The sequence below is a fragment of the Schistocerca cancellata genome, chromosome 3 (genome assembly GCF_023864275.1).
Source record: "Schistocerca cancellata isolate TAMUIC-IGC-003103 chromosome 3, iqSchCanc2.1, whole genome shotgun sequence".
Lineage (NCBI taxonomy): Eukaryota > Metazoa > Arthropoda > Insecta > Orthoptera > Acrididae > Schistocerca > Schistocerca cancellata.
The window spans coordinates 385,600,361-385,614,359 of record NC_064628.1 but is presented as its reverse complement, the minus strand read 5'-3'; the positions used below and the strand labels follow the sequence as shown (position 1 = coordinate 385,614,359).

Below are 13,999 nucleotides of genomic sequence, written 5' to 3'. Positions count from 1 at the left end.
TCAGGTCCGGAAGGGCTAAGGTGGTGTACTGGTTTTTCATCAGTTGAAAGTCTGCGGAAGAAGGCAGCCAATACTGCCTGCTTCATTTTCAACAAATCCTCAGTATTATTTCTAACGGCCATCCCATAATACTGCAGTAGTTCATCAATCACTTTGTCTGTCAGCCTATCTCTTATGGTTTTACCATTAGAAAGTTTCTTGTCTCTCAGGCTTTGTTTCAACTTCCTCAACCTGGTGCCCACCCTCTCCTGAACATGACCTTGATAACACAGCAATCCACAGCCGTCTATCCGTTCTAACTCCCCTTAACTCCACCAGTCCCTCTTGCAAGAATGTCAAATATGTGGGACCCATTAGGAGGCATGGAAGAACGTACGGCCCAATAATATCGACGGTATCAGTTCATACATTGACTTGGAAGCTTTCCGGAAATCGATGTGAATGTATGGAATAAGAATTTTTGTCATCTCAAGTGAGTCTGTTTTACAAATGCAAAACAGTCTTTCTTGTGAAATGAGCCTCATTCGTAAAAAACACGCAGCACTGTAATTTGGACATGTCAACACAGCGATGTAGAAACCGTGTACAGTAATTTACACATAGCGGAAATCTGCCGAAGCCAACGCACGCACATTCACTTGGTGCTAATGGCGGAGTTGCTTCTCAGCAGCAAACACCAAATGGTATCACGGACCGAGGCCATAGCATGCGTCATGTCTCGAGCACACATCGTCTGGTTCTCTTCATTGTGACAAAGGACGTCCTATGTAAAGTCGATATGCGGCGCGTCTTCAAAGCGTTTCTACACTACACTGCAAAACGTATGGCCGAAATAGGCAAAGCAACATAACGTACACTATGCAATCAAAAGTATCCGGACACCACAAAAACCATAAGTTTTTCTTGTTATGTGCATTGTGCTGCCACCTACTGCTAGGTACTCCACATCAGCAACCTCAGTAATCATTAAACATCATGAGAGAGCAGAATGGGGCACTCCGCAGAAGTCACGCACTTCGAACGTGGTCAGATGATTGGGTGTCACTTGTGTCGTACGTCTGTACACGAGATTTCTACACTCCTAAACATCCCTAGGTCCACTGTTCTCCATGTGATAGTGAAGTGGAAACGTGAAGGGACACGTACAGCACAAAAACGCACAGGCCGATCTCGTCTGTTGTGACAGAGACCGCTGAAGAGGATCGTAATGTGTAAAAGGCAGACATCACACAGGAATTCCAAACTACATCAGGAGCCACTGCAAGTACGGACAGTTAGGCGGGAGGTGAGAAAACTTGGATTTCATGGTCGAATGGCTGCTCATAAGCCACACATCACGCCGGTAAGTGCCAAATGACGCCTCTCTTGGTGTAAGGAGCGTAAACATTGGACGATTGAATAGTGGGTAAACGATGTGTGGAGTGACGAATCACGGTACACAATGTGGTGATCCGATGGCAGGGTGTGGGTTTGGCGAATGTCCGGTGAACGTCATCTGCAAGTGTGTGTAGTGCCAACAGTAAAATTCGGAGGCGGTGGTGTTATGGTGTGGTCGCGTTTTTCATGGAGGGGGCTTGCACCCCTCGTTGTTTTTCGTGGCACTATCACAGCACAGGCCTACACTGATGTTTTAAGCACCTGCTATCTTCTCACTGTTGAAGAGCAATTCGGGGATGGCGATTGCATCTTTCAACACGATCTAGCACCTGTTCATAATACACGGCCTGTGGCGGAATGATTGCACGATAATAACATCCCTGTAATGGACTGTTCTGCACAGAGTCCTATAGAACTGCTCTGGGATGTTTTGGAACGCCGACTTCATGCCAGGCCTCACCAACCGACATCGGTACCTCTCCACAGTGCAGCAATCCGTGACGAATGGGCTGCCATTCCCCAAGAAACGTTCCAGCACCCTGATTGAACGTATGCTTGCGAGAGTGGAAGCTGTCGTCAATGCTAAGGGTGGGCCAACACCATACTGAATTCCAGCATTACCGATGGAGCGCGCCACGAACTTGTCAGTTATTTTCAGCCAGGTGTCCGGATACTTCTGATCACATAATGTATTAACTACTAGAAGGAAATGAATGAATGTGTGGGAAGGTGTTGCCAGATGTTTCCTACAGAAAGATGGTAGCCACATGGATTGCAGTTAGCGTGACTATGGCGCCCAGTGGGGCTGACCCCGCAACAGGAGACTGTTGAACGAATGAGAAAACTGTGTATGTCAATCAGTGAGCTGTTACAGTGCACAGTGGCGGTGTTGTTCACTACCGTTAGGTCCAGAGACAACATATGGATGACTTTACACGGGAAAGAAACATAAGGAAACTGGAAGAACGATGAAGTCTGACGAGTGCAGCCCAGAAGTTTTGTATTGCTCGCAGTAGTGTTTAACGTGCAAGGGGAGTGTTCTGAACCACAGGCAATGCTGCCCAGAGGAGAGGTGGTGGTCAACAACAGTCAACTACAACAGCATATGACCGCTATATTGTACAACAGGCAAGAAGGGCTGCACATCAGACAGTGGGTGGAATTTGCAGCCACATTTAAAAGGACTGTAAGGCACGCAGTCTCACGCTCCACAGTGGCATGGTGACAGCATGGGGGTGGTCTCTTTCCTCCGTTTAGACCCAGATGTCAGCAACACGTTTTGAGATGATGCCAAGAGCATAGGGGTTGGATCAGCGAATACTGCAGTCACGGGCTCTTGTCTGATGAGAGTAAACTCAGTCTGGGTAATGATTCTGAACGGACCGTATATGGCGAGAGGTGGGAACAAGTAACGCAACTAAGAACATTGGTGAATATGATCGTTTTGGTGGTGCAGGTGCTATGGTATGCGTAGGCACGATGTTGCATGAGCATACTGATCACCAGATCGTTGAGCAAAGTACACTCTCCAGTCAATATCATTCTGGAACCTTCGCCAGTGCGTCTTTTCAGGGATGCATTCAGCGCTGGACAAAGAGGGTAGAGGAGCTCTTCGAGTGAGAGGATATCTGGCAAATGGTCTGGCTTGAACGTTCCCCCAACTTAAATCCCACTGACCTCATGGGGTATGAGTTGAGGAGATGTATCGCAGCATGCCCGCATTCACCAACAACCATTCAGCAGCTGCGAACGGCCTTGGTGGAGGGAAGAAGGGTCCTGCCACAAGAACTATGATACCAGCCTTGTGGCCGGCGTGGGAGCACGTTGCAGAGCATGCATTGCCTTCTGTGGTGATCACACAGCCTACTAAGATCCATGTCATGCCTTTTGCAATACCCAGGAGACCATGATAAATCACGGTGACTTATGTGTAATTATTGTCTTTCGTTTGGTCGCACTGTATGTTTGTTTCATTTTCCTTCTGAGCTATACTGTAGCAGTTGTTTCTAGGTGTGGTCCAAATATCATCGAGCTGTATTGCTTAGCAGAGACACATTATGCGAAAGTTACTTTCCTTCTTAAGTTTGGTACGCAAGCGTAGTTGCGAATGGACCAGTTTACGACATTCGTCCCAGTCTGGCGAAAATGGTATGTGACGGACTGATACGGAAATGAAAACGCTATCGATATATGCGTGGTGAAGTTCTGTCGTTATGGCCAGACTCACCGCAAATCATTAGCCACTCTGTGTGCCCTTCTAACGTGTGTTCAGCCATCCTGTACTGTCTAAGTTGTGTCAGCTATTGTGGTAGTCAGCAATGACACAAACAAGGAAGGAGAAAAGTTGCGATGGCCGGTGGCAGGAATCCAAAATGATCTGTGCATAACTGTTTTTCAACCTAGAAAGGAGAGAGATATAACTCAATTCCTTGTTATGATGTGACTGGATGTCCTTCCTGTGGCTCCTTCATGCAATTATTTTTACACACTATTACTACTCGCAGAACGCAGGCTAAGTGTCATCCTCCTATTACTCAGTACTGACGCTCTAAAAGTCTGCGACCGAAATGGGCCTACCAGCGATGGGTGGCTGGTTATGTCAGTGTTGATGGGGGCCGTTGAACTGGAGGTGTGGCGCTGCCACCTTCTCCCATCGGCGTGTGGTTCACCGCCTTCCTGATGCCGTTTTATGCCACTGCGCTGGTTGGTGTGCAATCGATACTTTAGGACTGTACAGTCTCGGTAGTCCTTACTGCTCAGTGGTGAACTGACAAGTGAGCAGGAGGCTGAAGCAGTGACTGTAAACAGAACCACCTTATGACAGGGTACAAATGGCGGCGCCGTCTCCTCAGTGTATGAAGATACTGGGAAGTGGGAGAGCTGAAACTGATCTGGTCTGCAAACTTATTTAAATGCAAACAAAATACTTTCGGAAATGGGTTCCTTAACAGAACTTCATCTGTTACATCTACAGCCCTCGACACCTGTATAGATATTGTGAACACCCTGCATATACAACCATTAGAGTCACCTACACCCAGAAATATACATTCAAGGCACGACATTCACACACCGTGAGCGAAAGAGCCATTGTGCATGGAGATGGCAAATTTTCTGCGATTAGATGATTGGATGTATCCCTCGAGGCCTCTCTTACAAGAATACCACGTAACTCTTCCTTTCTTTTCAAGCAGCTTATTCGTCAGAGCTCAGTGAGGTGCTTCACATAGAACAACCCTACATGATCAAGTGTACAACACTGAAAGAATTCAGGGTTATGGTGATTTTAGTCTGGGCTAGACACAAGTCGAGACTCACGTGGAGGCAGTGCTGACGGAGTCGGCGGACCAACCGGACTGGAGAGAAGTTGTCCTGGGCAGCTCCAGCAAGGGGAACGGGCCCTGCTTCCGCGCTATGGCATACTCCAGCGCTGGATTCCTCTCTCCCAACATGGCGCTCTGGAACAGGACACCAGGACTCAGGTAACGTAAAAATGTTTTCCGTACAGACTATGCGTCCGTCTCTGGCGTTTAAAATATGGTTTTGTGAATATTTGTACCCTGGAATGTAAATTGAGCATAGTTATAATTTTAATAATCAGACATATCCTGATTTTTTCAGTACACAGAGTTATTCGGCTGTCCCTACCTATGTGTTTTATGCAACCCGCAATGCCGTCACGTAACACGCACAAGAAATGTGAAAATGTTCAGATGTGTGTGAAACGTTATGGGACGTAACTACTAAGGTCATCAGTCCCTAAGCTTACACACTACTTAACCTAAACTATCCTAAGGACAAACACACACACCCATGCCCGAGGGAGGACTCGAACCTCCGCCAGGACCAGCCGCACAGTCCATGACTGCAGCGCCCACACGCACAAGATTTTCATATACTGTCGCTCATTATGCACACGCTATTAGTCCTATACAAAACATTAGCTGGACCTTTTTGTAGGAAATCTGATGTTGTTAAATTTTGTGGTGGGGATCGTTTTCGCTAGAGATATTAGTTCTCCATTATTCAAGAAAAACGTACAAAATTAAGCTTCAAAGATGTTTTGTTGAATAACTACAAAACCATGAAATCCAGCGAAAACGTATTGCAGCACAGAACTTAACTATATAAAACATCGTACAAAAAGATCCTGTTCATTTTTCTGTAGGACTAATAGTTTGTGTGTAGCGAGAGAGAATATGAATATCTTGTGGGTAGGTTTCGAAGACATTGACGGTTGCATAAAACACATGGGTAGCGCCGTCTGAATCACGCTGCATAGACAGCTAACAGTGATCTGTGCAAAGTTAAAATTCTTTGTTTGAACTATTAGATAACTTCAGAAGCTGAGTGGTATAGGAGGAGCAGCAAGGAATATTTTTCAAAGTCGGTAGCTCTTTTTCTCCTAATATACCTACATAAAGTAACCTAGAAATAATTATCATAATTATCGATTTATGTAGAATAATGCCAGTGATAATCTGTGGTTAGTAATCTCTGCAGAGGTCATCGTCAACGGATCCTTCACCCTGCTTGTGTACAACGTGATTCGCTCTAAATTGGAAATTTGTGGTAAGTTCTATGGGACCAAACTGCTCAGGTCATCGGTCCGTAGGCTTACACACTACATAATCTAAAACTAACTTACGCTAAGGACAACACACACACACACACACCCATGCCAAAGGGAGGGCTCGAACCTCCGACGGGGGTGATTCGTTCTACATCCATGAAAAACCTCCTTCATGTTACTATTGACGGAATCCAATGTCTGACTGAATGAATTAATTAATAATACCACATCCAACATAAACCATTAAATCACCTGTAGTCTGTATAATACTTTTTTACTATAGAGTGTACTTCACTCTTGTTGCCATCTGTATTAAGTATGATGACACTGATCTTGTCTTATTCTAAAACAGTTTTGTAAAAATTTTAATACATTTATGACACTGTATCAGCGATATAAAGAGTGTTACAAAGATACGAGAGGTAGTTATAATGTATAAATTATCACCTCGAAAAAGTGAAGTTGCATAGTTAATGTTTTTCTTTATTTGGAGGCCTAGCATACACCATTCTTAGAACAAACGAACCGACATAATTGTCAGTATCATCCTTGTGAAAATTCAATACAATTTTAACGGAATTACAATACAAATATCGAAGAAGACTTTCGTAAATAACGAATAACATAGCCTAATAGCGGTGTCTCTTTCTCTCTCTCACGCACACACCTTTTCTCTCTCTCTATCCGTCTCTTTCTCTCTCTGTTCCTATCGCCCTCTTTCTCTCTATCTCACTCGTTACGGGAACACAGAGGAAACCGTTACCGGAATGCCAATTGTTTTACTTATTAATGAATAATTTATTTGCTAAATAAACCATCACTTTACTGCCTATTAAAGTATCATTCAATATAAATCATACATTTACACAGAATTTTCTCCCATTACTTTATCACGGTGCAGACCTCTCCTGAGCAAGAATTCTTTCCGATAACGACTGTGGCTCTTCCCACATTGTTACACCTGAGTTAGACAGTAACTTTCGGTCAGTTTTCCATCACTACTTTCTATACTGATTTCGATACGGAAAGGGTTTCCGCAGTTTACTACAGCTGAAATTTAATAGTCACTGTCGTACATCTGTGATCAAAAATATCTTCCCGCAAAAACTAATCAGATATCTGAACCGTAGACAACAGTTCTTCGTGCTCAGATTTTTTTTAGGAGCTGTATTTGTCCTGATTTCTCCTCGAACAACACTTTTTTATAGTAGCTGACTAGGCGCTACATAACCGGTATGCGGAAATGCGGCCGGCCAGTAGCTTTTAGTCTCAAATAACTGGTAATTATGAAAACGTGAACAGAAGTAGGAAGAAATCAAGAATGATTTCGTACTCCCCAAAAAGACGAAGCAACTTAGAGGGACCAATAGAGAGCCTTCCGATATGCCAGTGTCGAGAATTCATTCATGCTAGATACAGAAATGGACAGAAAGCTGTATATGCCAACCAATGTATGCGGTTACTCTCTGCTGACGCCTTAACGCTGTTGGTTTTCATCCCTACAAGGGTCCAAGGACAGAACAGTCAGCAGTACCACTTCTGCTGGCGAAAACTTCTAGTACTTAGTGGTAAGGGCCGACGGAAAGTTTTCGTCAGAACGGCAGATGGTCTGTATGGCGACCCGGTAACACTCCCTTTTCTCCAAATCACTTCGCCACTACGGCACAATGTGACAGCATGAGCCCGGATATTTGTAGCTGGACGACTATCGGGTGGAGAGAGGGAACTGATAGAAATTTCACCTAGGAAGCTCTCGGAGCATTGCAACGGCCTGCAAAGCCTCCTGAATTAAACCAAACCGTGCAGGTTTGGGCACCGATGTTTTAAGACTGGGACTAGCATCTGAAACATCTCGATGGATTCTCCAGCATTGTGTTTTTGGGATGTGGGAGAGCGCTAGGTGACGACAGCATTTTTCTTGGGCCCTCTTCTCACCCATCCCTGGAACACTAAAGAAGTTTTGGACAATAAGGCGAGTAAAATGACTACAGAGACTCCAGGTGACTTTGACTGCGCTTGAACGTTGGTGCACTCATGTAGATTCAATAACGTTGAACGCATGACATCTCGCAAGCAGGCTGCCTAGTTGCAAAGACGAGATACTATGTCAGTAATAACCTGTAGTTTCGTCAGAAAAACTTCTGCCTCGGTAGCTAAAATTATGCACTGCCAGTGAATTTCACCTCACTTGTGCACACACACAGCAACGCACACATACACTCACACTCACACACACACACACACACACACACACACACACACACACACACACACTCACACAAAATCGCAGTCCAGTATTTCACCAGCCATTAAAACGGGATAACTGCAGCCCAGTATTTTGCTGGCCATTAAAATTTATCAGCTAGTCACTATTTAGCCACTGTCTTGGCCGTGTTTAAAAGGATTGCAATGATTTGTACATTAAAAGTTCAAAAGTATCCTAACAGTCTGAATTTTGTGCAAATGAACATCCTGTTCAAAAGTATTCAACCTATCTGAATTTTATGCCATGTTCAAAAGTATCTGAATAATGTAAATTGATAGTAGTTTGTTGACATTGATAAGTAGTTGAAAGTGGATAGTTTAAAGCATATCAACCCCTACTTCTTCCCAGTATGAATGACTGTTACTACTTACTGTTCAGTATGCTACTTCATCTAGTTGTCATGTAGTTTCCATTATAGGACAGCATATGTTAGCATTATCGGCAGAACATGACAAACGTTTTGTACCGGAAGATAAAGTTAATATCCTAGCATGGCGGTCACTAAAATGTTTGTCTAATTTTGATTTCGATTTTAGTCGAACTAAGACGAGTTTTTCACAAATAATACAGACAGTTTAGACTGGGGAATGAAGTTGTTTACTTTGACAAATGGTTCAAATGGTTCTGAGCACTATGAGACTTAACATCTGAGGTCATCAGTCCCCTAGAACTTAGAACTACTTAAACCTAACTAACCTAAGGACATCACACACACCCATGCCCGAGGCAGGATCGAACCTGCGACCGTAGCAATCGCGCGGCTCCGGAGTGAAGCACCTAGAACCGCTCTGCCACCGCGGCCGGCTTTACTTTGACAAAAGAAATCAAAGTAGTCTCATTGACAAGTGCACTCTAAGTTGTAACTTGGATCAGCGGTAGCGCCGTGCATGTTTTGTAATGTTGCAGAACAAATCCTTACATATTATGATCAGTAATACAGAAAATTTTAGTTTCCTTGCGGTACATTGATCAAATTAAGCTTTTCGGCAAACGCTGCTTAGTAATGTCTCCGTAAGGTGAGGTTCAAGAGCCATGAAGTATTTTATAAAATGCATTTTAACTATCAGCTGTTTATTTTTCCCATTAGTCAGCCATCGGTTTCTTCTATCAACCATCATCCAGGACGTAGGGTACAGCAGATTAGTTAAAAACAACCCATATTCCTTTGAAGCTGAATAGTATCGAAATTATCGACTGGAATTCTACAAACAATTTGTCTTAGAGTACTGACAGTCATATCTTATGTCAAAGAGACAGACGTCATAGGAGTTGTCGATTTGTTTGGCATAAGATATGACTGTCAGTACTCTAAGACAAATTGTTTGTACAATTCCACTCGATAATTTCGATGCTCTTCAGCTTCAAAGAAAAATGGGGTGTTTTTAACTAAACTCTTGCACCCTACAGCTTGGATGATGGTTTGTAACCGAAACCGGTAGCTGACTAATGGGGCAAATAAACAGCTCATGGTTAAAATGCATTTTATGACATGTTGCTTAAACTGTAAGTTATATCAATATAGGCAATTTGTATCATGGGTCTTTTTTTTAATGTTACAGAAAAATTCGTTTATGAAATGTTTTTACTCAGATTTTTAGCTATTTTGATGAATAATTTTATTTTGGTGCAAAGATCGAATTTTTGTTCACAGTCAGAGATATGCAAATATACTTGTATTTTATGATAAGCGATACGCGTGTTGTAGCACGGCCACTAGTTCGAGGTGCTACCGAGCAGATGAGCTAGGAGCTGACCACCATTGTCACGTCAGATGCAGCAAGACCACCAGAAGACTGGTTCATTGTGGGCCAGGCAATGGGCCAGCAATGAAATAACGACCACACAGCACAAAGGCAAAATGACTACAGCAGGATAGTTACTATACCTCCAAGCTACAGGTTTGTTATGGTCTTTGTGGTCGAAAGCAGCGCTTCAGCGACAATCATGTGCAGATGATCGTGAGAGCCTCTGAACATGGTGCCAATTTATACAAAATTCAAATAGTTCAGATACTTTTGAACGTGGTACCAATTAATGGAAAATTCAAGCCACTCGGATGCTTTTGCTGCAAAATTAAGATCATTTGAATTCTTTTAAAGATTTCCAAGATGCTGACTTCATATTGAAAATTTGTTTTAACTGCCAGTAGAATGCTGGACTGCGATTGGCTGACTCATTTAATTGGCTGTCTCATTTTAATGACTGGTAAAATTCTGAGGTATTATTGGGAGTTCTAAATGTGCGTGTTGTGTGTGTGTGTACTTTTTCAGGTTCATAAATGTTTTATTTTTATCTGTTATTACTTTTATGTTGTAATTTCATGTCACAATGAATCGATATTGCACTCCGTACTCATCGTTGGAGCTTGCGAAGCTGAGCGCGTCTTCTTCATGGAGGGAGCACTGTACTGCTGTATAATAGCAACAGTGCAACACCGCCTCTGGTGATGCGCCGTCTCGATGCGTGCAGTGAGTCTTTGTTGGGCGCCAGCAAACCAAATTGACACAATCTGCCTCACTGAACATCAAGTGACCACTGGTATAGATATGTTAGACATTTCAGGACTTAAGTTAGCTTACTACTTCTGCAGAGTAGATATGGATGGAGGAGGAGTTGCCACATTTATTAAAAACTGCCATAAATTCAAGAACATTGACATTAGTAAATTCTGTTTAGAGCAGCATCTAGAAGCATGTGCAACAGAAGTAGAGTTCTATAACAGATCCTATATAATAGTAACTATCTACCGAGCACCTGCAGGAAATTATAATCTATTCATAAATCATCTAGAAGCTCTTTTGGGTTATTAAACAGGAAGAAAGTAAGAAATTTTGATTGCTGGTGACTTTAATACAGATTTTGTAATGAAATCTTCCAGTAAACATTTACTGCAGTTAGTAATGTTGTCTTTCAATCTAACTCACACTGTAAACTTTCCAACTAGGATCACTAAATCCTCAAGGACAGCCATTGATAACATTTTTATAGACAAATCAAAGGAACAAAATCATATCATAAAACCTGTAACAAATGGACTATCAGATCATGAAATGCAGCTCCTTGTTTTAGATGTAAATTCTAAGCAGATTATCAAGATTGCTAAATCTGAGTACAGGAGAGTAGTTAATCAACCAAAAATTGAGGGTTTCAGAAAACTGCTCAAAGATATGAACTGGAAGCGTGTTTATAGTGCTCCTGACATGAATGAAAAATATAACACATTCATGAACAACGTCAGTACCATGTACCATGTTTGAAAACCGTTTTCCTCTAAAAGTTACTCAAATTAAACAGAAATCTATAATCAAACCATGGATTACACAAGGAATAAAGATTTCCTGTAAGACAAAATGGAAAATGTATTTGTCGACCAAGAATAGCTCCAATGCTGACGATTTAGCTAAATACAAGGAATACTGTAAAATATTAAAAAACGTAATTCAGACATCTAAACAAATGTCCTACGAGAAGAAGATAGCAATGTCAGGGAACAAAATAAAAACAATATGGGATATAGTGAAAGAGGAGACTAGTAGAACCAGAACGGAACAGAAGCAAATAGCATTAAGGATAGATGACACATTACTAACCGATGGGCATAGTGTGGCAAATCTATTCAACAAGTACTTTATATCCGTTACTGATTGAATGGGATTGTCAGGATCAGTAAATAATGCCCTTGAATATCTGAAACTAGCCTTTACAAATAGCTTCAGGTACATGAATATGTCACTCACTTCACCAAAAGAAATAACTTCCATAGTAAAATCTTTAAAAACAAAGCATTCTAGTGGTTACAATGTAATATCAACAAAGTTAATTAAGGCATGTTCTTGTGAGTTTAGTGTAATTCTAAGTTACTTGTATAGCCAATCAATTATAACTGGGACATTTCCTGACTGGCTAAAATATGCAGATGTTAAGCCTCTATTCAAGAAAGGGGATAAAGAGATACCATCAAACTACAGACCGATTTCACTTTTGCCAGCATTCTCAAAAAGTTTAGAAAAGTAATGTACAAGCAGCTTCTCAACCATCTGACCACAAATAACATATTATCAAGAAAACAGTTTGGGTTTCTGAAGGGTTCTGATATCGAGAAGGCTATTTACACCTCAAATTACAAGCAGCAGGTATTTTCTGTGATTTGTCACAGGCATTCGATTGTGTGAACCACAACATACTTTTAAATAAATTAGAACTCTATGGTGTTATGGGCAGCGCTGCAAAACGATTCACATCATACCTCGCTAACAAGAAACAAGGGGGGTCAGTGCAAGGGACTAGTAAATTAAGTCATCAGTCTTCATCAGAATGGGAAGAAATTACATGTGGTGTCCCACAAGAATCCATTTGAGGGCATTTGCTTTTTCTTGTGTACATTAATGATCTCTCATCAACTACACTGCCAGAAGCAGAGTTAGTTTTGGTTGCAGATGACACAAGTATTGCAATAAATAGTATGTCGAGTGTAGCTCTAGAAAGATCCGCTAATGATATTTCCATGGATAGTAATAAATGGTTTAAAGCCAACTCACCGACATTAAACTTCGAAAAGACTCACTACATGCAATTCAGAACCTGTAAGAGGTTTCCACCCAGCATATGCATAAAGTATGAAGAAGAGCAGATAGAAGAGCTTGACAGTCTTAAATTCCTGGGATTACAACTTGATAATAAATTCAGTTGGGAGGAGCACACCACAGAACTGCAGAAACGCCTTAACAAATTTGTATTTGCAATTCTAGTGTTAGCAGACATAGGTGACATAAAAATGAAAAAGCTTGCATACTTTGCCTACCTTCATTCCATAATGTCGTATGGTATAATATTTTGGGGTAACTCTTCAAGTCAAACGAAAGTTTTCAGAGTCCAAAAGCGTATAATACGTATTATTTGTGGAGTAAATTCACGGACGTCCTGTAGAAACCTCTTCAAAGAACTGGGTATACTAACTACTGCCTCTCAGTACATTTACTCCTTAATGAAATTTGTCCTAAATAATATATCTCATTTTCCAACAAACAGCTCAGTTCATACATACAATACTAGGAACAAAAACGATCTGCACAACGACTTAAAAGCACTTACTTTAGTTCAAAAAGGGGTCCACCACTCAGGAACACTCATCTTCAAAAATTTGCCAGCAAACATAAAAATTAAGTTACAAATAAAGATCAGTTTAAAAGAAGCCTGAAAGACTTACTAGTGGCCAACTCCATCTACCCAATTAACGAATTTTCTAATAGAAACAAATGATGTATTGGTTATACTCATATTATTAGTATTGTTATTTCAGCTTTAGGAAAATGATGTATTGTATATACTCATACTATTAGTATTGTTATTTCAGCTTAAAAAATTCTGTATTTTATATACTCATACTATTAGTATTGTTGTTTCAGCTAAAAAAAAAGTGACGTGTTCCACATCAACGAAGATCTCCTCAGTACGGATCTATGGGACGAAAAACTAATCTAATGTAATCTAATCTAATCTATTGCGCGAAGCCGAGCCGGGGATAAACAATGTGAAAAATTTGCTGCAAAGTATACTTAATATCTGAAAGTGTTACGTCAGTTCGTAGGAGAAAAGTGTTTGAGTAATTAGCTTATTTCGCGGAAAAACGTGTGCGATTAGTTATGAGATTTATGGCTGAAACAGTGTCGTCTTCGTCAATCACTAATTTTCTTGGAGGAGACAACCGAGTCCCGCAACCATTTCTGAAAAGATGGACGTGCAGGGAATTTTCATGGAGAAACGTTTTCATAGCAGAACGTAAA

General features: G+C 41.4%; 1 protein-coding gene across 1 annotated transcript in view; it reads right to left on the bottom strand.

Moving 5' to 3' along the window:
• LOC126175093 (proton-coupled amino acid transporter-like protein CG1139) overlaps window positions 1-13,999 on the bottom strand; it is a 153,966-nt gene that overhangs the window by 121,721 nt on the left and 18,246 nt on the right. The window contains exon 2 of the mRNA XM_049921634.1: window positions 4,696-4,835. Within this exon, the coding sequence (XP_049777591.1) occupies window positions 4,696-4,829 (134 nt within the window). The 5' untranslated portion in view covers window positions 4,830-4,835. The remainder of the gene's footprint in view (window positions 1-4,695; window positions 4,836-13,999) is intronic.